Genomic DNA, 27,264 nt, shown 5'->3' on the forward strand with positions numbered 1-27,264 from the left:
GACTGTTATATATCAAAAATTTGAAAAATATCAAATTTTTATAATTTGTCATAAAATTTGTATTATATTGTGATTTTCAAAAATGAAAATTATTTGATATCAGAAAGACATGCTTCAGTATTCAGAATGCAATTTGATAGGTCCGAGGTGCTCTCATGTCCCACAAAAAATACTGTCGAAACGCAATAAACGCTCATTCTAGATCCCTTAAATGTGCAAAGGAAGCATTATGAGAAGCATTATGTTGTAGCCAACACTTACTACTTTTTGGAAGAAAGGTAATTGAGGTTTATAACATTGGTTAACTGAAACAATACATTTTTGAACAATTCAAAATTCCTGTGCTTATAGCATACAAAGATGGAGACTGTTTGTTTACAATATCACCATAGTATGGAATTACATAACAAACCTGTTTCCAACAATTTTAGAAAATTGCAGTCCTGTATAATAGTGTATAAATAATATGATAAAACAAAATATACCATTCAGCAAAAAGAAAAATCTATAATATTACACTGCCAACTTAAAAGATTTCACTTGTATACTTTGGGAACAAAACAAAAGTGTGATGACTTTCCTATAGAGGAAAGTCCTTATGTTAAGGGGGGGGGGTTTAAAATGTCTGATTATGTTGTAAAAAAGTAGTTACAATATCAAAGTTGATCTTTCAGATTGGACTACACAACATTTCACACTATACTTTGATCAGCTCGTATTCGGCGGGAATTATTAGGCTCTAACCACTACGCCAAAAAGTAGATCCACATTATGAGTGATATAGTTGATCAGCCTGGTCTATAATTTGCATGTTAAAGAAAGTAGACAAAGTATAGGACTTCAATTAATAATTTGTAATACTTCTGGCGAGATGTCGCAAGACAACTCTCCAAATAAAATATATTGATATTAATAAGCGATGTTATAAGGCCCGCTGATTACAAGCTGATCAAAGTACAGGGAGGTAGTAAGGGGGGTCAGCCTCCTAATGAAAGCACTTTCGATTATAGGGTGTCATCAAACTTAAGGTTTGTTCCCTTAAACAAAATATATGCGATTATAATAGATTGATAGAAAGAGTAAAAGAAATACAAAATATGGTGAGTTACATAAGGCCAAAAAAAAAAAAAAAGGTTTGTCTCAAAGCTCACGAGAAATTTAAAACAAATGCAAAATGCAATTTTTTAAATTTTTTATTCCGACTTTTTTCATGGTATTTTGATAAAAAGTCTGACTTTTGCCGTTTTTTGAAAAAACTAAAAAAAAATTTTTTTTTGAAATAAAAAAAATTTCCGCATTTCTTTTTTGTCAAATCGTGCGATTTTACAAACGCGCGCGCAAGCTTTGAGACAAACCCTTTTTTTTTGGCCTAATCATAGAAGTAACTCATTGGTGATATAATACAGTAACATACTCAGTTAATCATGCAGAAAATATGAAATATGAAAGTCCTTTGGTTGCAAGTTGGAACTTCTTTCACAAATGGAAAGAGAAATACAACATTATTTTGTCACAAGACTCTGCAATGGTATTGTAAAATTTCTAACAAATTTAGATATGTATTTTTCACAAAATGATGTGAAATAATGGGGGTGGGGTGCATGAGAATCTTACAGTATTTCTTTAAGAGAAGGTGCTGGTCTTGGCAAGTGACAACCTAACCCCCCTCAAACTGTAAAACAAATTAACTTTCCCCCAACAAATATGCAGGTCAACTATTATATGCCAATAAACTCGGGTCAACCATACACTAAATGCCTTTATAAATACATCTATTTGCAGCACTTTTAATTCTGCCGATTAATTATTAATTGCTCACTAAATTAAATTGTTTTACATTATCTGGATTTTCAAAACACAATATTACACAACCCCAATTCAAAACAAATGGTGAAAAAGAAAATATTAAATACAAATAAACAAAGAAAAGAAGAAGCAAAAATATACACAATTTCAACTGATTTCACATTGCAAAACAAATGCTTGTTAACATAACAAGAATCTTGAAATATTTAGAAAATAAACATATAACAAATAAAAATAAAGTGTTGCAGATTCATACTTACAGTCTGTCCACATAGAAGTACAAACCAAATCTGTGGCATTGGGGGTCGATGCTTTGTGTCACACGCACTGCGTAATAAAAAAATGTGACGCGTAAAGAGCATGGTACGCTCGACAAGTACAAATCGTGCAGCAGTTGGCGCGCCAACGAAGCATTTACACATGCATTGCACTGAAATAATTATTCTCATACCTCCAGTTTCCGAAGTCTATTTACTTTGTACTTCTATGTGGACAGACTGTAGTGGTGGAAAATGTAGATTAATTAATGAAAGAAAACACTACTTTTACATTCGCTTACAGGGAGCACTTTTGCAGGACTTCTGCTTCATCAGATGATTGTTGTTAGCTTTCTTAGAATACATTAACTTAGAGATGTTACCTATAGTTTTCAGTACAGTACTTCAGTGGTCTGTTAATTAGGTGCAGTTTTTGGCGTATACGGAAGTGGGGTTCTGATTGGCTAATTGAATCATGTCATCATCACATCGGCACCTCATTCGCTAGTCAAACTGCGTACAATCGTGTGATCTAGTTCTTTTTATGCGATAATCAGACAGAGCAGACGGACACCGCTGAAGTAATTTGCTGAATAGTATAGTGTTACATCATAGTCAACACTGACAACATCTGGCTGATGACACAGAAGTTCCACAAAAGTGGTCCCGGTAAGAGAATTTTCTTTAATTAATCAACAAAGAACTAGTTATCTAGTTGGAAGAAAACAAATACAAATAATTGACACAATTGGTGCATCAAAAAAACCAAAACAAAAAAGTATGTTGATTTAAACTGAGACCTGCTATTGAAGTTTTGCAGTTTGCAGGTTGTTATTATTTTATATTATATATTATTATTAACTTAGATTTATAGCTTATTACCATCAGCCCACAGATTTACGCTCTCAATGAAATGATTCCAGATTCCCCTTTCTAACTTTAAAATTGTCTCCATTCTTCTGTAAATACCTACATATTTAATGATATCTTGTAAAAACCCATCAATATCGTCAACATTATTTAATGTTTAACCAGAATTATTCTGAACCATACATTGCAGCATTTAGTTTCTATATTATATTACTTTCATACTACTAGGAACTATTGTTGAAATTCAACTTGAAATGTGTAATGCCATACACACACACCTGCATACACACCATTATTAACTTGGTCATTTTGTAATCTATTACAGACTGACTATTACTTTTTCTACATAACCCTCTACTAGATCATGTTACCATTTTCTATCTATCGTTTACCTTGTTCTATCATATTTATTGCAAAATATATCAAACCAAAATACAACAGCAAGATGGATTGAACTCAATGCAATATACCAGTAGATAGCTCATTACCTCAATGCATAAAATCGACTAAATATGCACATGTGTTTTACTCAAAATATACTGATTTGAGTTGAACAGGTTTTGATAGTAACATGGTTTCAATGTGTTTTATGTAGAAACTGATTGTACAAAGGAAGAGTTCACATGCAAAAGGCAATATACCTCATTTTCAAAGTCTTTTGTTATAGGCCTATAGATCAGAACATCTGCCCTATAATGCTACCTTGTAATAGACACCCTCCTTTAAAAAAATCCAATGTATATTTTTGAAACTATAATCTAAAACATCATTTTTTAATGTTCTTTTATTTGACATGTTACATCTGCCTATATCACAAATCAAAAAAATGGATATATTGCTTCTTGCATATGAACTTTTGAAAATATTGCTGCATGAATTGACAAAACCATATTTCAGATACTAACATGTGAGAAATCCACTCAATTCTCAATGGATGATATCATTGTGATAAGTGCATACTGATAAATAGCAGATAACTAGGAACCAGGAAGCTGAATGGACTAAAGTTCTGTGCACCAGCTGTATTTGTAGTAAAAAATGGCTCAATTTGTGCAAAAAAGTACAATTTATTTAAAAGTGCATTTTGTGATCCACAGCATCATCCCCGCACTTTTCTCAAAAAAAAGTTGTGATTTTTATACAACTGGAAGGCTCTGGCTACCTAATGCAAAATCGTAATCAACTGAAATTTTGGGAATAAGCTTTTTCGGGGATATCTACTGAAATATTTCATAAAAAGGGAATGCTAGGATCACAAAATACTTCTTTAAAAGGAACCAAATACAATAACACACACAATGGTATATTACAAGTTTGAACAAGCATTTTCCTCACAAAACATATTTTTACCTTTAGAAAATGGGCTGCATTTAGAGAAACAAGGCACAGTAGGCTTCAAGGTTAATATACAATGCTCAAGGTTACTGGGATTTATATGCATTTGGTTACTTCTAAAATTCCTCCACTACAAATATTTAGGGAAAAGCTGGCGAGCATAGAATACATAATAAAAAAATTGTGCATTGAAACATGACCAAAAGTTGAATATTCTGATAGATTCTCTTCCTAGTTGAAAAGACATGTAACTAAAAAAGATGGATGAAAGTCACAGAATTAGACCATGGTGAACACTGACTCTGTCATGTATGCATGTCCTGCATTAAGCATAATTATAGAATGCCCTCCACACCCTGTATTTTAGGGTTCGGCTTAGGGTTAGGATTTAGCATGGAGCAATACATGGTTCGGTCTAATTCTGTGATGTATACACCTATCCGACTTCGCCATTACTGCGGTGTCCCCGATGTAAAACTGCGGTGTCCCGAGGTCGGGGGTTCCATCCATTATTTATTGTGTGCTATACAGAATTGTACCGGAATTATACACACAGTGATATTCAATACACAATCATGAGTATTGAATTACGAATTAAATCTCCCGCTCTGGTACATCTGTGTTGCCGTCAATAGAGGGCCAAATACAGTAAACGCTTCTCGGATTGGTGTATAAGATGTACACCTTTCCAGTTGATGTATTCTAACTTTAGAATACAGGTGTACTTTTAGTCAGATGGTAATACACAGTACATAGAATAAAGAAAAGACATCCCCATCATATCTACCGGTCCAAGAAGAGCCCTCTTTTATAACAAATCGCTCATACATCTTGCACTGTATAGGCCTAATCCTTTCCAGACTGCAAGTCTATGTACACCCATATTTGTCCAGCAATATGGGCAGATCAACTTTTCAACAAATCAAATGACTCTATTTCAATCATTACATAATTTGTTTATATTACAAATGATGTGCAAAAAAGTTCAAATAGTTTACATGCACAAATATAAAAATGCGGAATTTCATTATTTTGAAAGATTGCGATACATGATAAAATATTTCGTAGTTTTACATATATACATATTTCACAAGTTTGATTGCTATTGGTGGTGCAGAAAGCTGAATCTTGGTCAGCGATCCAGTTACCACAATAGGAATTGCTGTATACTGTGTGGAGGTAACTGGATTTTTGACCAAGATTCTGATCACTGCTTGGTGATATTGGTGGTATTCTGATCAGTGAAATTCTTTTCATCTAGGTGGGCAGCTGCATTGTTGTTGCCTACGTAGTTGAAAAGATCTCGAGTGCTATAGTATTAGCTGCCTGATTCTGATGAGACTGCATTTACACTAATGTAAGTCCTTCAACCCATTTATGATTGTAATTAGGGATGGACTTCAGGAGTAACTTTCACTCTTCACCTCCATTGTTTTCAATGATTCTGTAGAGTGTATACAAATAACTATACAATAAAAATTAAATTACTATTTATACATTGGTTCACCTCAAGTTTGGTAGTGATGTAGTTGCGTATTTCGCTGGTCGCAGTATCGCAACGCACGCACGCGTACAAGGCTGGTTTGTCGGCATGCTTGCAGCGCAACCGCGAAAAAGCAATGACACCAATATACTGACCTTGAGGTGAACCAAAGTATAGTGGCAACTGACAGGTGGATAGCCAAAAAAGGCAACTAACTTTAACCCTTAGAACCCAACCGAGTCTCACTAAAGCTCACTATTAAAACCACTCTGTGTGCATGCACTCCATGTGACTTGATGACACAATCAGCCTAAGTCATATATACCCAGGAAATTGCTGCCCGGGCCAGTCTAACCTCGGTAGCTGCAGGTCAGTGATTGTGTGCATGGCATGCAAGGAGGTACCAAGTGACTTCTCTCCTTTTTCGTTTCTTCTTTCCCTTCCGATAGCAAAAAAAAACACGGGTAGGGTTGGGGTTAATCCCTTCTCAAATATGGACTAGTGCAGCAAAGGATTGTTTACTTTACAATGATACGATATTGTGATTGAAAGTTCTGTGAAATAGACCCTAGGATTCAAGTTAGTTCCCTTTTGTGAATTTAAGTCATTGTTTTATCCTGACTTCATAATGGCAGATTGTGAATGTCTTTAAATGAAGACAATAAAGTTAATTACATAAATACATGGTAAGATAGGCTATAAACATACAAAATCACACATTTTGTAAAACACATGGTTTATGGTATAATCCAATATTAGAGCAATCAGGAAGAAATGGTGAGAATAAATGGAAATGTGGAGGTATAATAATTACTGAATATAATAGAATTCTTGTTAACATACCTGCTACAGTGAGATCTGAAAGAATTAAATCCATGTGCTATAATAAAGTTGTTTACTTTGTAAAATGTACTTCATTTTTTTGTCGGATTGCTAACTTAAGGACTGCAAGATTACCATGTACTGGGGGTTCCAAACCAGTTGATCATGACCCAAAATGAGGGGTCAATCTGACCCCAAAGGCTGTGAATTCAAAACTTGGGGTCATGAGACATTTATGAATAATAAAAACAAAACAAAAATTTTGACATACAGGTCGCAAGTGGTTTCACATGCAAGAAATGTGGTCACATTTCAAAACAGGTTGGGAACCCCCTACCTTTTTGGACACACACAATGCAAGTTTTACACACATTCATTGAATTATACATTCATTCTACTTAAAAGCATTCAATCTAAATTCAGAAATCAAGGGAACATTTTTGCCATGTAAACCTGAAACTACAGTGTACATGAACTACTGTACAGTTTACACTGGCATGATTCCTCTTGATATATGTGTACATCCATATCAAAACGATGCACTTGTCGGCTGCTACATGTGTCTCATTTCAAATAATAGCTAGGAATAAATATCAGACTCAATACAAGTTGAGGTCACTTCAAATCATCCTAAGTCACTTGGTTAAGGAATGCAGAGAACATTCCTTAACCATGTGACTGAGGGATGATTTGAAGTGACCTCACTGAGATGAGTCTGTATTTATTCCTAGCTATTATTTGAAATGAGACACATGTAGCAGCCGACAAGTGCATCGTTTTGATATGGATGTACACATATTTGACATGCAGGTTTTAATATCTTTTTATTTCTGAAATGAGCAGTGGAAGAATAAAAGCAGGCATTGAGTTTTGCAATGTGACAGGTGTGCTGTAAATCACTGCGCCTGGATAACCGAGGTGTGCTTTTAGGTGTGCTGCAAATCGCACACCTAAATAAACCAAGGTGTGCTTTTTTCAAAACTGGTGTATGACTATGATTTCATTTTCAGCTAAAACTTAGCAATTGTGACAACATACATGTACTTTTTTTAAATGGCCATGGTAAAAGCTCTGGGGTAATGAATGGTGTATACTGCATAGATGTCCCTGGACTTTGGACTTATTGCTAGTGTCATTTGTAATTTTTTTTTTAATTAGTTTTTTTTGGATTTAGAATGTCCCTAGAATGTCCCTGGAACTTTAGAATGTCCCTGGAATTTTTTTAATTTAAAAAAAAAATTACAAAAAAGATTTAAAAATTATAAATTCTTGTTTAAAATAGGCAAATTTGTAAATTATGTTCACATAATAATCTATGAATGATTTTAAAATGCATTTGTTTTGTATGCTTCTTTACTTCATAAATAGGTTGTAATGTGAACATCAATTATAAATTTGCCTATTTTGAACATGAATTTATAATTTTTTAAATCTTTATAATTTTTTTAAAGTTTTAAAAAAAATTAAAAATATTTCAGGGACATTTTTAAGTTCCAGGACATTCCAAATAAAAATAAAAAACTTAAAAAAAAAAAAAAAATTTTTTTTTTTTTTTTTTTTTTTTTATGTGTGCGAAAAATCGCACCTCTCGTCGTATTTTCAGTCGTGCGGAGCGTGCGAATCGCACTCGCACGCCTTAAAACTCAATCCCTGATAAAAGGACAACTACATACCTACATAACTTACAAGAAACGATAGCAAGGTGGGGATTATTGAAGATATTCTCAAGGTTGCTTCTCAGCAAAGCTATGGTGGGCATTCTTATTGTTTACATTCAGTGGTTAAAATGCTATGAATCTTTCTTGACATCTAGATAAAAATTGATCACATTACAACAATTTGACAAATATGGGTTTGAAAATATGAAAAGATGATTATTTTCTTAAACAATATCCACCCAAATTCTGTAATTAGCAATTATTAGGTTTAGATGTGCACACAGGATTTGATATTACGTTATTTTTTTTGAAAAAGTGGGCAAATAAAGTAGTATTTTGGGAGTGATTGATATGACACAAGAGTTGACTTAGATAGTGTACATACATATCAAATACACTTTATATTTTGAAAGAATAATAGTACCATTTCATTTTGGAGGTGGGAGTAGTACAACTCACTGTTGTGTATTCATTAGTAGTATGGCCATATCACCCCCTGAAAGAACAGCCATTTGTGTGCCACATCAAAATTACGCAGTTGTTAGGTAAAGGCACTTTTAAAATATTTAAGATTAAGTAATAAAATAAAAAGAAATTTGATCTGATTATCATAAATTTGGTATCATTTTTTAGAGTTTCAAAAATATCTTTCAGAACCAATTAGTATCTCAATGTCTGTTGTGAGAACCCAACTGCATCATTTTGATGTGGTCGGACACATTTTACAGATGTATTATATTGCACAAGAAATGAAAATGGGAGGGCTTAAGAGTTTTTCCAAAACACAATGCAACACAAAACAATTTTGTGAGTATGGTGGGATTCATTTCAATGTGATGAAAATATTTTTTCTCAGAGCTCCACTGCTCAAAATTGGAATACTCCTAATGTATTAACAGTTGGATTCAATGCACCTGTTGTGAGCATGGAATTAACAGCTAACAGATACAGATCTAGTCAAGTTACAAAATGTGTCTGATACCAGAACTGCCTCATACTGCCATCTACAACTGTCACAAATGTGAGTATTGAGCAGTGTTCACTGTCTCCTCCACTACTGGTTTGATTCTGCTCACTACACACAGACTGTCTGCCAATGATTACATACAAGCCCTTTTTGATTGGCTGAATTCTTTCCCATGACGTTATCAAGGAAGAGTTGAAACAAGGCTTTCAATATCAACTATCTAATATTCATGAGACATGACCATTAGTGAGAATAGTCAAATGGAGTGAGTATAAACCCACAGAACCACAATTCATGCTATTTTCAAGCGCCCAGATATCTGTTAGCTAATAAAAAAATGGTGTTTGACATTAAAATTGACAGATAGTATGAGTGCAGTGAGTGGAACCAAAATGTCCAAGGAGACTATGCACACTTTGTCAAAGTTTGATTGTATATATAAAACTCCCCCCCCCCCCCAATGTCCAAGTTTGGCAACAATTTTATGTTTTTCATTGAGAATGGCAACTTTCTTGAATCAAGTTTTATTTTCGCCAAGCCAAAATTGACCTAAGAGTCAATGACAAGACCATACCGCGGAAACATGGCATGTTGCCTCAGGGGATCGACGCTAAGTCAGGTACGCGTGAGCAAACTCAAAATAGCGCCAAACAGCGCGGCGTACCTAAAAGAAACTTCTCGCGTAAGATAAGCGATGTTGCCAGGTCTGTACGCTGTACCAAGCGTCAGCTGAATTGAAATACGCTTAGAGGGCACAGGCATGGAAAATTCCAATCTGTGTATTAATAATCTAAGGACAAGACAATGTTTACAATACCTGCTGAGCAATGGAAGCGTTCCCAGCAATTTAAAACTGCATAAAAACTGGAAATCTGCTCAAATCAATACTAAACGTTGGGATCAGATCTGTACATTTACACAAAATATCTCTTGCACCATAATTCACTTGATAAAGTTCTGTACAATAAATTAAAAAACCTATATTTGTGTACCTAGAGTGATTCCCCTAGCTGTTGATGTACGGTGGTTAGTTGTTGCACCAGCGCCCCCAATTGGGTGTGCACCTGTTGTATACTCTGCGATTCACTTTGTCTGCCATCTTGTTCTGATGCTAGTTGGCCTTCTAGTTGTCCTATTTTCGTATTCAAATTCTGTATAGTCTCTTCTGATTGCTGTACACAGATTATAATAAAAGTACTTTTAATAATGTGACAGAGTCATAATTATGACCATAGGTGCCAAAGGGAAATACATACACACCCCCACCCACCACCCAACCTCCCCTAAGGACACCCCGACTGACGGCCACATAAAGCCAAAGGATACAGCTAAAAGGTTAATATCAAACCTTTGACCCAATTTGCTTGCATTTAGACTTAAACATGACTTGATATTAGAGTATAGGCCTTATACGGCATCAGTCCAGCATCATCTTAAACGTCATCGTTCATTAATACACATTACATACTTCTTACTAGGGTAATATTCATTGAGGAAAAAGAGATGAGTTTTTGAAGCAAAACCCAACACAATCAGTATAACATGCTGGTCCGATAATGCACCAAAATTTATCAATTTTGGGCATGAAATGGTGTTCTCAATAATATAAAATAATATAAAAATATAATTTGACCACATGCATGAAAAATGAGTACCATTATCTAGCCGAGTTATCCAGTCAGGGTTCTAAGGAATTTTCATTTTAAAATTGGAAATACATAAGTCCAGAAGGAGTTATCATCTTTTGATTAAGTTCTGACTTTTTCTTAGTAAAATCAGGAAAATCGGAACGTTCCGCTTTTTAGCGACTTTGAGGTTTAAAAATTGGAACAGTTCTGCCTAAATCGGAACGGTTGGCAGGTATGCAATACTTAGTTGCAGCCTGTGATGAAGTAGCAGGTCCATTGATTTAGTATGTGTCCAACCAGCTTTAGGTTGACTACATTTTCATTTATGTTGCGTGTTGTAGGACATGGGGATGAGTTACTTACCTCCACTTGACCTTTCAATCTGTTGTTTTCCTCTTCTAATTCACTCACATCCTGTAATCTCTTGGATAAGTCTTCAGCTTCCTACAAATCAAATCATACCAGTGACATACAAAATGAGTGAGACACTGCACTGCCACACTGAACAAACACCAACTACTATTTACTGCTAGAAATGGTCTAAACATTGTCACACATATTGCCCCTGTCAAATTGATAAAGCATCAATTGCATGCTAAGATGTATAAACCAGCGAATAACACTCAATATTTGTGATTAAGGTGGCCCCCACAACAAAGCTTTGTAAATAGCAAAGATTTTAAGTACAAATGATATGCAAATGAAGTCATTAATGTTCAGAAATGTGCAAATAACACAAGAGGTGATCATACTCTATCACCCTACAAAGTGAGAAGCTCATTAGTAATTGCATGCAAGCTTCAGAGTGGAGAAGGTCTTTAATATTCATAATTATGCAAAAAACCTGACATAAAACTATACAGTTTTGCAAACTATGCAATATCAGCAATGCATCATGGGAAGGCATTGTCTGCTGTGATCATAGCCTTCATAAATAGTGGAATCCAGTGATGCTGACAGTCCAATAACCATACCTTTCTGTATATCGCGGAATGTGGGCATGTTGCCTGTGGGGGCAACGCTAAGTCAGGTTTGCGTGTGCTAACTTAAAAATAGTGCAGATAGCGCAAGCGTATACAAAAGAAACTTTGTGCGTAAGATGAGTGATGTTGCCAGGTCTGAACACTTTACTGGCGTCAGCTGAATTCAAGTATGCTTAGAGAGCACAGGCATGGAATATTCCAATCTATGAGTTATTAATCTATGCCTTTCTGTGACCAATGCAATGGAGGTAGCTCCAGGGAAGAAATAAAGATTGGGAAGTGTCACTCTATGATAAAAGTAATAAAACTATGGAAGCTGCCATTGCCCTGCCATCGCGTAGGCCTGGAACACTACCGCGACTTCTACCAGCTGCATCGCGTCCATGCTCCGCGTTCAAGTAATGAAAATTACCCATAAAATCGCGGCTTGCTGCATCCACGGTTAGACTTTATCAAGCCTGCTACAGTGCATTTTTTTCAAATGTTGAACGGCATTTTTAATACTTTTTAATGATATTTTTAGCGCATCCATGAACTTAATTTATCAAATACATTAAATCAACCAACAATCCCGCTATCCGGGCCAAGATTTATACAAGAAAAATACGGTTTTAATCACGAAAATTAACCTACATTTCGCGCATACACGTAAGACTTGGCGATAGTCTATTCAGATATCATTGTCAAGCTCGAGGTGATTGACCCCTAATGATTGACAGTTGGGAACGCGTACTGTACGCGATGATGAACGTGTAGTCATGGTAGCCGGGTGCTAAAGTGGGTGCTAAAACCTCAAATGGCGACCTCCATGCGTGGACCGGGGGTGCTACAGTGGAACCAAAACAACAGCGGGAATCGTGTGTTAAGTCGACATAGGAAAAAAACAGGAGGGATCAGCGAAACTTACTGTCAGCCCTCTGGTAGCTCTACCTCACTAACTCTCTATTTACCAACCAAAATTAAGAGGCATGATCTAATCCTGAATTTAGTAACAAAGCTTTAAAAAGCAACAGCAAGCAGGCAACAAACAAAATAAAACCAGCATAAAAAACAACCCAAGCTTCTATTGGTAAGCTTCCATACCTGTTGTTTCTCTTCATGTGCCAATGTAAGAGCTTGAAGCTGCCCTTCAAGATTCACCTTATTTGTGTCTTCACCATTTACCTCCACAGTGTTACTTGTCAGTGACATATCCTGAATCTGTAGGGTAAATTAAATTTACATCTTTTTATAGAAGTGAAGAAAACATATATGTGTTATCAGAAGTATCTTATCATTCCTAAGAAATTATAAACTAACTTCAGATGTAACTGGTATTAACATGATTAAGGGACGGTCACTATTGATAAGTAGGTTTTAAAAAATGCATTTGTGTCCCACACATGTACCAAATCCAAGATGTGAAATGCATTTAAACACTAATTTTTTTATCATTACTATAAGTCTTTATGGTTAAATCTACTACAAATGTCTATGGTCAATTCAATACAAATGACATAGCATTACTATTTAAAGTTTGGGTAATTCTTTTGTTAGGGTCAGGATTAGGCTTGGGATAAGGATTAGCTTACAAAAACTAATCACATATTATAAAAGGATTGACCAAAATTTGATATATTTTAAAGGTAGATTATGTACGGAAATATGGCAAAATTGTTTATTAACACACAATAAACAGTGCATACTATCCTACTTGAAAAATAATTGTTTACTGCTTTAGGCCTTGGAATAAAATTTGAAAATAGTGGAAGTGATTCATACCTTCTTATTAAGCTTAGCATTTTCTTCCTTGTATAGTGATAATTGTTTCTTCCACTCCTCCACGTTAGATGTACTCTCTTGTAATGCTGTTGTCAGTCTGGCATTATTATTTTTTAGTGTCTGCAGCTCCAATTCCCATTTCTTGGCATTATTTGAGCTGTAATCATTCACATAAAAAGAACAAACAGATCAATGTGAATCAAGTTGTATATGAAACCACAAGAAACCGGTCTCAATTTTGATGGAATGTAAAAATGAAACTTTCACTTAGTCCACCTACAATTGTTTGAATGTCATCAATCATTGTTATTATTATTTTGGTTTCACAATAAAAGTCTGTTCAACTTTCGTTTGATTGTGTGACCTTTATGCCGTATACATTGTGAAACTGATAAAGGATACTGTAAAAATGGTATAATATATTTTTTCACCAACAAATATTTTGGCTTGTTTCTACATTTACTTATTTTGGATTTTCTATACAGACATACAATTTTTTCCCCCTTTTTTGTAAAGAGAGAGAATATATGCAAATCAACCACTTCTATGGAAGCATGGGTTTTACTTTCAGACCATTATTTTAAAGTTCACAGTTTTTAAAGACTTATTTTTATACAAAACAAGTTCATATAAAATTGGGAGATTATGAATATTCATAACTTGATGTTTAATTATAAAGAAGCTTTATAATAAGAATATTTACTTGATTAAGAATTGTCCACTTGATAGCAATCAATCAAAGTCAAAGTCAATCAGAGCTATAGTCTGTCTTGTCTCAAGTTGCTGTTGAGAGTGATATTACTAGTGTGTTACCCTGTTGCGTCGCCAGCATACAGAAAAAAATTGCCCTTCTATGCTTGTGTATACACCCCGTATGATTAGGTTAGCGTGAGCGATTCAAAACTGCCACTGCAAAATTCATCATGCTATGACGTGGAGTCTGAATCAGACTTTACTCTCAACTTGAGATGAGACACACTATATATCATACATGTAGAGTTAACATCACAGTATCCCGTCACTCACCTTTGAGCCAGTGCAATTTTCAGTCTATCATTCTCATATTTAAGTTGTGCATCATTGGAAGCTAAGATTGGTACAGAGCTTTGAGAAGAATTGCCAGATCCAGAGTCACCAGAATTCTCCTGAAAAAAAAAACAAGTTTAGGATATTTATTTTCCTGTATGTACCCATGAAAATTTGGGACTTAATGTAGCCCCAGGGCTATTAAATTAAGGTCTTTAAACCCATATGCAACTGATGTCTATTTTCCTACTATGGCTATTATAGTCTGTAAGGCAATTGAATGAACAGACAAATATGTTTCCACCACTCAACCACAACAACACACTCACAGGGAAGTTATGTGATGCATCAGTTGCGTGGAATTAAGGTATATCTAAAATGGAACTTTGTGTTTATTCTGACGTTATTAATGGTACACTTACCTTGTTATGAATAATTGGTACATTATGCACAATATTCACTTTTCCACCGCTGCTATTTGATGAGGAATCATCACTTCCTTTCTTGTCGGATCCTGTCCCGGTACTTTTAGCCTTCTCTTTCACTTCATTAAATTTCTCAATAAACTGTGAAGCAAGCAGAGAAGTAATGGTTTAAAGGAAGACATTGATTCATTTATTGTAACATTATACTTGGTTACTAAGGAATGTGATGATATGATTGCAATTTTCAAAATGGCTTCCTCTGGCTTGATAGATCAGATCAGGCCACATTTACCCTACATAACATACCTTGTTGAGTTCCATTTCTGAAGAGAAGCCCAGACCATAGACAGTGTTAGCCCTGGTATCTGCCCATTGACCAAACTTCTGTGATGTCTTGGTGAATACCATGTTAGGTATGATGGTACTGTTGATGATTGCCTGTAAGCATACAAAGAAATTATTCAATCAGAATCTGGCTTGAGAAAAGTGCTTTGTGACTATAACTGTACATATCTATGTTTGTTCAACATGTTGATGTGCTATATATGGCAACTTATTCTGAAACAAGTTGTTCCTGAATGACTGGCCAATCTTGTATGTTGACAAAGAATCAATCAAATCAAGTCCAGATGGTAACTTAATTTGGGATGAACATTGCAATGACAAGATATTTATATCCTTTATTGAAAGTACTATAGATGAGTTGACCTATGTCACATGTTTGCATTCAAGACCCCTCTATTGTTTCACACAAGGCAAACTAAGAGTTGAATACTGTGTAACCCTAATGTAACCCTAACCCATTGCTTTACATGTTACACGATTCGACACTCACCCGTGGTGTCATACACAAATTGCTTGTAACATAGCTAAAATTTTGTGATAAAGCTTGTAAGTACCTGTAAAGTTTGTTAACAACATTGTCAGTATTGTTTGCTTTGAGAACAAAGTTAATACAAAAATCCTCCATGTACCTGTAGGCTACATTTATATTATTTTGCTCTACAGTTCTTTTTTTGATATGTCAGACCAACATAGGGTGTACCAAACATAATATGAATGCAATAGTGCATACATTTGAAGGCTCTTGTAAGCTTTCAGTTGCTCCTAGTCCCAGTTCATTGAACTTCCATTTGTCAGGCACCTTCTTTAAAATTGCTGAAGGTGACTAATCATCTATAAATATATCTGCAGAGGCCAAATTCAATGTTTCTTACCTTGGATCCATCTACACTGATAATCCTATAGCTTTTCCGTGTGCTATCATAAAAGAAAGAAACTGCTACAGCTTGTTTGCTGGATGGTAACCAGTTCTTCTTGGTGTTAGGATCTATCTGGAAAATGTGGGCTCTGGTGCTGAAAATTGGTTGCTCCCTGTATGCAATGATAAAGAAATAAAGGTTTGTTAAAAATATTTATGCATTTGTATCACAGATTCCATTATTGGTTGTTTTGGTGGCATGTGTGCATATTTATGATGCATCAAAGTCTAAACTATTTTATAATAGAAAGTAACATGAGACTCCTGTATATTTTATATTGTGTTGTTTGAAAACATGAAAGCAACCCTGCCGACAAATCACAACATCACATTGTTGATATGCACAGGAAAAGGTAAATCTATTATTATCAATTTTTTAACCAAGGTTTAAAACAAACAAAACATATAAAAGTACAGCAAATTCAAAACATATATACATGTACAACAAGAATTATAAAAGCAAGAAAAAAACAAGACTTATCATGGCAGATTTAAAGTACAGTAAAGAAGATTCCAAATTAATGAAATATATTTAGTTTATAACATACGAGAAACTAGTTTCTCCTGAAGCTTGCAAGTCTGCAGAGTTTTTGCGTCGAGTGAATGATCCAGACCTCCGGGGTGATAACAAGTTCTCCATTTCACCAAGCAGAAAATCACTGCGATACTTCCTGACTAAAATAAGCTCAATACTTCCTGTTGCAATGTCCTCAACCAGTCCCGATAACCAATACCACAGAGAGAATTATCCTCATCTTTGTGAAACCAATAATATCATTATCCATGAATATTGCCTAATTCAAAGCTCATATGGTTTTAAAATCAACATTAACTGATGCAACGCAACAATCATCATTAACTTCCTATTCATGATATTTGCCTACCACTGTCAGGGTTGCCAAAAGATTTCAGCCCGAATAGCGGGTCAAACAATCGAAAAGTCACCCAATTTTTCTCTTTACCATTGGTTTCTATGGGGCAGGAAACGTTTGGAAGTCGCAGGAGCCAATGTTGAAAAGTCGCCCAATTTTTTTCTTAACCATTGGTTTCTATGGGACAGGAAATTGTCAAAAGTCGTGGGAAAAATCTCAAAAAGTCGCCCAATTTGGCTACTAAATCGCGGGTTTGGCAACCCTGACCACTGTGAAGATCAGGGTTGCCAAAGATGTTCACCTGTATCGCATGTCATATCAACAAAATTAGCCCAATTTCTCTTGACCATTAACTTGTAGAGAACAGAAAACTACCAAATATCATAGTAGTCAATTTTGGAAAGTCAACAAATTTAGCTCTTAACCATAGACTTCTACGGGACAGGAAGGCTTATGAAATGGCCATATTAAGATCATCACAAAAGCACCCAATTAGGCTGTCAAATTGCAGATTTGGCAACCCTTCAAAAACCAATGTCAATGGCCATATTCATGGACATCTCTCAAATTGATGACCACTTCAACTTCCTTTACCATTGTGAGGGTTGCCACGTATTTTCTGGCAAAAAGTACTACAAAGAAATACAAAGATGATGACAATTTGACACAACTTTCAAATCCATGATGCATTACCAGGATGTGAAAGAAAGATATCAAAACTACAGGCCCGTAACCTGGGGGGGCCGGCAGAAGCCCTTCAAAATCACCAAAGGGCCAAAAAGTCCCAAAAACTAGGGTTTTTTATGCCTTTTTGTTCAAATAAGATCCAAATTTTGGAGAAAAAAAATCCACTTTTTCGAAATCTGCTCCCCTAGTCTAAAAAGGTCCAAATTTTGAAAAAAAGTCCACTTTTTTCAAAATCAGCCCTCCAAATAAATCCTGATTACGGGCCTGCAAAACTATAAATATTAGGAATTAGCATGCAAGTACATATTAAACCAGCTATTAGCCAGTAAATTGGGAGGATTGACCCTACACCATAATTATTTTGTATCATGCATATGCAGCAATGTTAAACCCCAACGAGACAATGTTTAATATTAAATGTAGTTTCAATTCTGTGTGAATTGGAATAGGATGACTACACTTTCACTTTAGAGCACTAGTCTATAGTCTTTGTGATGACTAATTATGATGCAGCCCAATTGTAAGTATTACTATTAGGTACTGAGTGGCAACTCATACTCTGGTGCCTGGGAAGTTCCTCTTCCTGAAAATAATAAGTTGTTTACTTGTTTACAAACTCATACATTAAACTTACTTAGACCATGGCTGTACTGTTTAGACAAGTTTTTATTTGTAAAGGAATGACACTGCACCGTCACACCCACAGACTAAAACACCCCACCCACCCATGTATTCCTGATCAAATGTAGTCATTCAGCAATAACCAACCTTCAATTAAATGAGGATAAAACTTTCACTATCTGACCATAGACTCTGAAATTCAGAGTCTATGATCAATACTTCCATGGCCAGACACACCTGGTGATCAAACTATAAAATAATTAAAAAAATCCTGATGTACCTCCTTAAGGGATGGGGTATGAGCATTATGGACAGTATTTATTGTGGGACATTAGAGCACATCAGACATATGAATTGCATTCTGAATACGAAGAATGTCCTTCTGATATCAAATAATTTTGATTTTTGAAATTAGCAATGTAATACACATTTTATGGCAAATGATTAAAAATTGATATTTTGATATTTAACAGTACATGTACTTGAAGTAAACTTTATAAATCTATGATATGTACTTAAAGCGTGTGTAGGTGGGATGAAAAGCCAGCGATCAATTGAAAATTTTGACCTTTCATTATTGAAGATATGGATTTTTTCCCCAACACCAAAAAAAAAAATTAGGTCTTTTTGGGAAAAAATCCATATCTTCAATATGAAAGGTCAAAATTTTCAATTGATAAATCGACTTTTCCTCCCAGCTACGTACACTTTAAGAATATATCATTAGATTTATAAAATTTACTTCGAGGACTGTTAGTGTTATATATCAAAAATGTGAAAAATATCAAATTTTAATAATTTGTCATAGAATTTGTATTATATCGTGAATTTCAAAAAATTAAAATTATTGGATATCAGAAAGACATTCTTCGTATTCAGAATGCAATTCGATATGTCTCAGGTGCTCTCATGTCCCACAAAAAATACTGTCGAAATGCTCAAAACGCTCATTCCAGATCCCTGGCTTAAGTTTGTTTATGTTACACAAATCAAACAATTTTTAGGGCTAACTGGAAATTTGACTGTTTTTGGTGCTTAGTGTTAGTGCATGCATAATTTACACTGTACATTGTGGCTGAAGTCCACATTCATTTCCTTTACATCATTTCCTTACAACTTTTTATTGAAATCCCTACTTGTGGCTTCCAAGCCAAGTAAGCCAACACAGCCAGTAAATATTAACAGCTTTTAGGCAATAATTGTGAAGCTAACATACCCCAACACAGAGTTAGTGTACCGGTACATGTACTGGTATAATACATAATCCTTTTCTCCTTATAAAAACACACAAAATTTATAGAACTGTTTTTGTTTGTTTCAGATCTTATATCTATAATATATTTCATATTTCATATATTTTATTTCCCATGAAATGTTCATTTTAATCATATTGTATCCATTTTTTGTTATGAAAGTTTTAAAAATTAATTTAAAAGTTTAAAAGTTGAAATTGTAATAGAAGTCGCAAGTTTAATTGTACATATTTTTTATCACATTTTGGATATTTTGTGGGCCTAAAACAGGGTGAAAATGGAATTGTGTGCAATTTAAATAGCAATATAATTATTCATTATTTTTGGTGTGAGCTTGTAAATCTCCCCAAGCGGGGACATATACATGTAACTTTACATATAACCAAAGATCACATGAACACACCCACCACATGAAGTAGTGGATTATTGATCACTTTGTTTCATCTCTGATTAGTATGGACGTACAACTCAACAGAAAAGTGAAAAACAGGTTACCGTACATATCATCTGGGGGTGGCACTATTATAGTGGCAAGGGTGGCAATAGTGGCAAGGGGTATCAAACGCATCTAAAGATTCACATAAAAAGTGTATATTTTCACAGTCTGCCACTACGTGCGACTCGTGCGTAACATGGATAGGGTATCAAATTCATGTAAAATTTGGCATCTATTCAAAAAACAAATTTATCCCAATATGATTCAGTTTTGAAATTGTGATTATTTTTCCAAGTGTAAGGATACTTTTTTGGCGCAGTATACATGTATGTAGTTGCATCAGTTACTTGTTTAGGGTTGGGGAAAGACAACTACTTGTTTAGGGTAGCAAATTGAGCTACTTATACATTGTATAATTTGTTTAGGGGTGCAAATGTCAGTCTCAGAAATACTTGTTTAGGGTGCTTTTTGTGAGTCCATGAACGTGCCTGATACCCCACCTTGCCACTATAGTGCCCCCTCCCCCAGGCATTATATCATATCATGTATATTCTCAAGAAATTTATCCCAATAAAAAAACAATGGATACATTCCCCTAAGCTACTCAATTTTTAGTACCGTACTGAGTACATGTAGTATTGAGAACTGTGATTGTGATACAAATTGATGACATCCTTCAGACGCTGATGGACAAAACCGTGCAGTTAACTATCTATATTGTTCACTTCCTTTTAATTATACTAGAGCTTAAACAAGGGAATGAATGAGTCTTCCTTAATTTTACTTCTTGCTTGTTGAATCTTGAAGTACATAGATAAAGGCCAATATCATATTTAAAAATGAACATTTATAAAACACAAAGTTCAAGTCAAGAGTAGTACTGCAAAATACTACATCTATAAATAGACTTAAATGATTGTTCCACTGAACTTGAAGCTCTTAACAATGGAAATGGTATTTAAATCACTTAATAGCAAAAATAATTACTAGTATGCATAAAATTACCAAAAAATAAACTAAAAATTTATAATTGAACAAAAACCACCATGGCTTGATCTCCTGGCAATCTGTTGCATCTTTGCAGCTCATTGATAGCAAGGAATCTAATAGACTAATGTACTAATGTCATAAATAGGCCTACTGAGTCACAAAGTACTGCAATCATTTGTGGTTGATTTTTAAAAAATTGGAAAAATGTTACCAAAAAATTGCAAGTTTGTATCCAAATGGGACCGATTTGTAACTTGTGTTCACTGCATAATCTATTGAAGATAAAAAATGCATTGGTTTTGTACACAAGTCTATATATCTTAAATAGATTTTGAACACAAATAATGCAGCCCTAGTGACTAGTGTAAAGCAATGGAAGTTCAAAAGTAAACACAGCCGATCACGATGGGCGATTGCATCAGAAATGTTGCTTTTAAAATTACACTTCAACTATCAATAGACTGCACAACCTAAACATACTGTCCATTCGACTCATCAAAATAACTTTCATCCAAATTTAAACTTAACCCCGGGTCCCCCCGGCCTAACACGCCTGAGTACCAGGTCTGTCAACTCTCACACATTGGCCGTGAGTCTCACGCATTGGGTCACTTTCTCACGCGTAGTATAATCTCACTCCTAGCCCCGTGCCGTGGCAAAGTGTCGCCGATCCAGTGGTTGGCATGCGAGGGGTCTCTGGTTCGAATCCTACCCAGAGCAAACAACTTCCTTGTTTTCTCTCTTTATTCCTTCCTTCTTTCCCTTCCCGTCGCCAAAAAGCCCCTGGCGGGTTAGGGTTAAACAGAATAAATAACATCCATTGCAAAAAATGTGACCAAAAAACAACAGCAACGCATGTGCAAATTTGAAGCTTCTCGATCGAGTAATTAGCTTTTAATAGCCTGCCCTTTACAACGACCTGTGATTTCTGGTGTCACATCTCACTGAATCCACTCAATGCGATTTAATCATGCGATCATTCTCAACTTACGAAACATCACTCACATGCGCCATCGCATCGTTAATGAAAAAAAAATGCTCCTCTTCTTGAATCTTGTCTTGACGTCGTATATTTAAGAACTGGAAAAAAATGGACCCCTGATTCTGAACTGAAGTACTCATGAATAAAACTAATCTATTTTTATCCATATTATTATCTTACTTACCCCATTTTTCAATTGTTGTTTTTGAACTGATGTTGACTTTGAGATCACCCAAAATGTACGTTCTCTCTTTGCAAAGCCGGTAAGCTTAAAAGTCAATAATATTTAGAAGTGTTTTTGTTTGCGGTTGGTTGGCTTGTTTGCTTGGCGCACTGGCAATTTTGTCAAGTTTGCAGTGTTTTGTAATCCATGATATATCAATTAGTAGTAAATTCAACACACACCTATACAATGAATCATCATCTACTACACTCTTATTGACATTTAACGAGATAAAACAAGTGCAAAACCAGACTTTGGAAAGTCATCAGCTGAGTAATTTCTTGTTCCTGTGTTTGTAATAGCGCCCTCTATATTGACAGCAATGCCTAGCAAAAAAAAAAAAGAAGAAACATTTCCTTGTTTTGCCATTTAAAAAACCCAAAAATTGCAGCATTATGCTACGAATATACAAATTTTATACTGTTAATTGAAAATGTTAAAGTTTGGACTCAAAAGGCTGTTTATTTTAAGTTTAAACATGCCAGTAAACCAATTTACAGCAACATAAGTGGCATTATTTTGTGATATTCATTAAATGACCTTTGACCTATATATTTATGTGAGAAAAATAAATTTTGATCTGGTGAAGTTTTGGTTTGCGGCGAAGAGAAGCGTCAACTTTCGTCCGTAGAAAATACAGGAAGAAGATAAATGCACTAATGTTTGATGTAGGATAAATACTTGTACTTCAACTGCGTGATGTTTTGAGTGAAGGATTACTACGGGCCTACGTTGCTTTTCCTGATCATTTTTGCCGAGCTGCGACACAAAATAAATTTAAGCTTTACTCGATTTTGTGTTGTGACCAAATTTGAAGCACTGTTTATTTCTCTTCATATTGGTGTGAAGATATTTCCAATCGTTATTTTGAACAGTACTTCAGATATTGTATAACATTTTTACAAGGGTTGAGCCCACGTGAGCACGCAGTAGCTAGATTGGTCTAGCAACAAGGAATGACAGGTGAGTAAATCAGTACAGTAGTATGCCTGCCACATCCACACACTTGTGCAAAATACGGAAGGTTGATTTGTGCCCATAAATGTTTAGGCCTATGTTAAACTGTATGTTATACAAATTGTACAGCTATCATTTCTACCCTATGACACACCTTGAACACACCTTCTTCTTGGGCTCTTGTTGAAGGAAAAAAAGTCCTTATGTAGCCCATCCAATTTCATCACAATACCCTTAGGCCCCTACTGCATAATCTATTTATGGGGCCATGTTAATAAACAACTTTCTGCCAGAGAGCTCCCGTTCCATGGGTGAACTTGTTGTATGTCTTCTCTAGAGCTCTATCTATGCCATTCTTGAATTCATTGGTAGTCTTAGCATGCACTGTATTTGCAGGCAGTCCATTCCATGCGCTCACCACTCTATTGCTGAAAGAATTTCCTCTGATCTGAGTCTAGTGTGTTGTTTCTGCACCTTGAGGCTGTGACCTCTTGTTCCCACACCTTGCTGTGCCATTTGAAAGATGGAGGCTGGATTGATGTCATTAATACCATGCATTATCTTATACATCTGTATCAAATCTCCCCTTAATCTTCTGTAGGCTAATGTGGGTAAATCAAGCTCTTTCAATCTCTCTACATACGTCATCTCTTTCAGGTCTGCAACAATTTTTGTGGCTCTTCTCTGTACTCTCTCAATCCTTACATTATCTCTGTGTAGAACTGGACTCCAAATACAATTTGCATATTCTAGGTGTGGACGCACTAGACTTTTGTACAGAATCTTCAGCATATCTTTATTGATGTAATCAAATGTTCTCCTTATGATTCCAACCATCCTGTTGGCTCTATTGGCAACCATATCAACATGCTTTGAAAAGGGCAACGAGGGGTCAAATTTCACTCCCAAATCTTTCTCTTCTTCTAGTACTTCTAAATTTCTTCTATTACCTTCTTCTGACATGCTATATGTACATGGTGTTGGTTGTGAACCATAGTGCATTACTCCACACTTTGCTACATTGAATTTCAGCTGCCAGGTATCTGACCACAAACTCAGGTTGTCCAAATCCTCTTGAAGCTTCTCGCAATCCTCTTCTTTCTGAACATGCGTAAACAACTTTGTGTCATCAGCAAATATCTTTACATAACTTTCAACTACATCAGGTAGGTCATTGATGAATATGATGAAGAGGATAGGACCTAGGACACTGCCTTGCGGGATACCGCTAATGACGTCTGCCCATTCAGATGTTCCACCATTTACACAGACTCTCTGTTTTCTACCTGTCAGGAAGCTTTCTTGATGAATATGATGAAGAGGATAGGACCTAGGACACTGCCTTGCGGGATACCGCTAATGACGTCTGCCCATTCAGATGTTCCACCATTTACACAGACTCTCTGTTTTCTACCTGTCAGGAAGCTTTCTATCCAACTCTGTAGATTTCCATCTATGCCATGAGCCTTCACTTTCTTGAGTAGGCGCTGGTGTGGTATGCTGTCGAAAGCCTTCCTGAAGTCCAAATATATCACATCAATACCTCCGCCCTCATCCAACATGCTGGACCACAAATCCATGATCTCTATCAGCTGAGTCACACATGACCTTTCAGCTCTAAACCCGTGTTGGTCTTCACTAAGCAGCTTATTTTTGTTCATGAAGTCCATGACGTGGTCTCTGATAATTGACTCAAGGAGTTTACAAATGACTGATGTTAGACTCACTGGTCTGTAGTTGCCTGGGCTTTTTACCGATCCCTTCTTGAAAATTGCCGTCACATGTGCTATTTTCCAGTCATCGGTACTACCCTTCACCAAGTGATTTGTTGAAGATGATGGTCAGTGGTTTTTGTAATTGCATCTGTGACCTCCTTAAGCACCCTTGGATGAAATCCGTCAGGACCTGGTGATTTATTTGGTTTTAATTTATCCAACTTTTTCTTCGCCTCCTCCTCTGAAACTGTAATATCCTTTAGCCTATCACCAACATGTTTCATCTCAGGTTCTGGGATGTCTTCATCCTTCTCTCTGGTGAACACACTAGCAAAAAACTTGTTCAATTCCTCCGCTTTCTCTTTCTCGAACCGACATACCTGTAAATGCAAATTGCCTGCAAAAAAACTGGTCATCGCTGGTATTTTCATGAAGAAAAACAACACTTTTTACGCCGGAACATGTCCAAAACACGTCAGCTGACGTACAAGCCTCCCCACGTATGTACATAAACAAGCCGTGTTCATTGTTTAATTGTCACATTCAGCTGTTCGCAAGAAAACTTTCTGCATAAAATTACCTGGGGTCGTTATCAGGCCTGAGACACGACACACTGGCGCTACTTTGAGGACAGTTACAGTGAGTTAGATGTCATGCAGAAAATGCGTGATGGGTTGCCATTTTGTGACTCGTGCAAGCTAAACACAAACAAATTATTGGACTTAATAATTTTTTTCAAGTTTTAATAAAACGTGCATCTATCATGATAATATTACATTTTATTATTTTATTATTTGAATTACATATAAGCTATGTCAATTTTGTGGCCATGTTAATTTTTATATGGATTTACCTGTGTTGAATTTAAACTGTTGTGAATGCGGAGCTACGCAAACTGGCAGACGATTACCCACCATGCAATGCGAATACACGGAAACGATCCAGTTTAGGGTGCATCGCAGTTCCTATTGTGTAAACCGCCCGTCCAACCATCGTGTGCGCACAACCAATGCGCAGAAGAAGACCTTGATACTAGGCGGAGCTTACGTTTCACAAGAATGATTGACAGCTGTGAGTAGGTGAAATTCTGTTCCGTGATTGGTACAAAAATATGGTTCTCGTATAAATGAATATATTAATCCATGGCTTCAAAATTAGGAACCGTTTCTTCCACAGAGCCCTATATAGGGCTCTATGGTCTCTACCCATCATACACGACCGTAGAAGATCTGGCCAGCGACGACGCTTGCGAATCAGGCTATTTGTACGGTGTGGCCTCTCATCCTTTATTATCTCTGGTCTTGTCACGCTGGTAGATTCGCCCATCTGTGATTACTGACCTGGATCTGACAGAAGATTGTGGAATTTACGTTTTTCAGCAGCGGGATTTTATGAAACTGCCAATATTTGCAAGTATTCTGAAGGATCGGTAATAATTAAAATATTTTTCATTGTGTCGGTAGTGCAAGTTGAAGTTAGTGAATTTGTGGTTTTTAATATGTGCAAGAGTGTTTTCAGGAAGCGTAAATAGGCAGGCCGTTATGCTAAACTGTCCATCTTATCTGTAAGTTCGGCGATGAACTGGACACATCACACAGTGACGTGTGATGTGTCCAGCCTGGATATAAATCAGTAGTACCGTAGGCTTTTAATTCATTTTCAAGTTTACATTAAATAGGTATCCCTATTGCATATTAACATAGAAATTTAAAACAACTGGCCAAAGAAGGAAACCTACATAAATATGTTTTCTATACTTCACTTGACCCAAATATATGATTTTTTATGGTGATAAGACAGTCGCACATGGAATTTTAGAGGGATTTTGATAGCAGTTCCATTAAAAAAGCTGCTATCATAATGAGACTAAGATCTAGAAATACCCCCGAAATGCCGTTTTGGGGAATTTTGCTAGCTGAATCTTTTTGATGAAAGTCAATCTTTGACAAGATGTAACTTTGCTACGGAAAAGTCGGAAAGTGCTATGAAAAAAAGGTTTTCAGTTTTGGCTTTGTTTACTCAAGGGCTTTAATTTGATATATAAAATGATGCAGTTTGATGGCAAATTTGAATTCACCTAGCATACCTACATTAAATTGGGGGCTGTGCAATAATTATGAGCCCCTCCGGGGGGGGGTAAAATTTCCAAATGGCTCGCTAAAAATCGCTTGCCCCCTCTCGCCCACCAAAAAATCTTTCCCCCCCCTTGCACATGGCAAATTTTTTGGATCCCAATTTGCAAACCT

General features: G+C 35.8%; 1 protein-coding gene across 2 annotated transcripts; it reads right to left on the minus strand.

Annotated features, from left to right (window-relative positions):
* Positions 1-9,961: 9,961 nt before the first annotated feature.
* Positions 9,962-22,630, minus strand: LOC140158192 (homer protein homolog 2-like). Of its 2 annotated transcripts, none has more exons than XM_072181323.1 (9): positions 16,831-17,087; positions 16,239-16,395; positions 15,328-15,459; positions 15,019-15,162; positions 14,597-14,715; positions 13,571-13,727; positions 12,893-13,009; positions 11,190-11,270; positions 9,962-10,370 (listed from the first exon to the last, which is right to left on the minus strand). In XM_072181323.1, the coding sequence occupies exons 1-9, from the start codon at positions 16,920-16,922 to the stop codon at positions 10,191-10,193; spliced, it is 1,179 nt and encodes a 392-aa protein (XP_072037424.1). In that variant the 5' UTR covers positions 16,923-17,087; the 3' UTR covers positions 9,962-10,190. The 2 variants fall into 2 exon arrangements, with proteins under 2 accessions (XP_072037424.1, XP_072037425.1); XM_072181324.1 differs by lacking the exon at positions 16,831-17,087 and adding an exon at positions 22,308-22,630 and having other exon boundaries at positions 9,967-10,370.
* Between the last annotated feature and the right edge of the window lie 4,634 nt (positions 22,631-27,264).

This window comes from Amphiura filiformis, chromosome 8, assembly GCF_039555335.1.
Source record: "Amphiura filiformis chromosome 8, Afil_fr2py, whole genome shotgun sequence".
Classification (NCBI taxonomy): Eukaryota; Metazoa; Echinodermata; class Ophiuroidea; order Amphilepidida; family Amphiuridae; genus Amphiura; species Amphiura filiformis.

Bases quoted from the DNA above. Each gene is read 5' to 3' on its own strand.
- LOC140158192 (XM_072181323.1), bottom strand. From the start codon at position 16,922: ATGGAGAACTTGTTATCACCCCGGAGGTCTGGATCATTCACTCGACGC. The intron at 16,396-16,830 runs GTATGTTATAAA...CATTGCATACAG, and splicing joins TCAGGAGAAACTAGTTTCTC to GGAGCAACCAATTTTCAGCA. The intron at 13,728-14,596 runs GTGAGTGACGGG...GAATGATTACAG, and splicing joins AAAATTGCACTGGCTCAAAG to CTCAAATAATGCCAAGAAAT.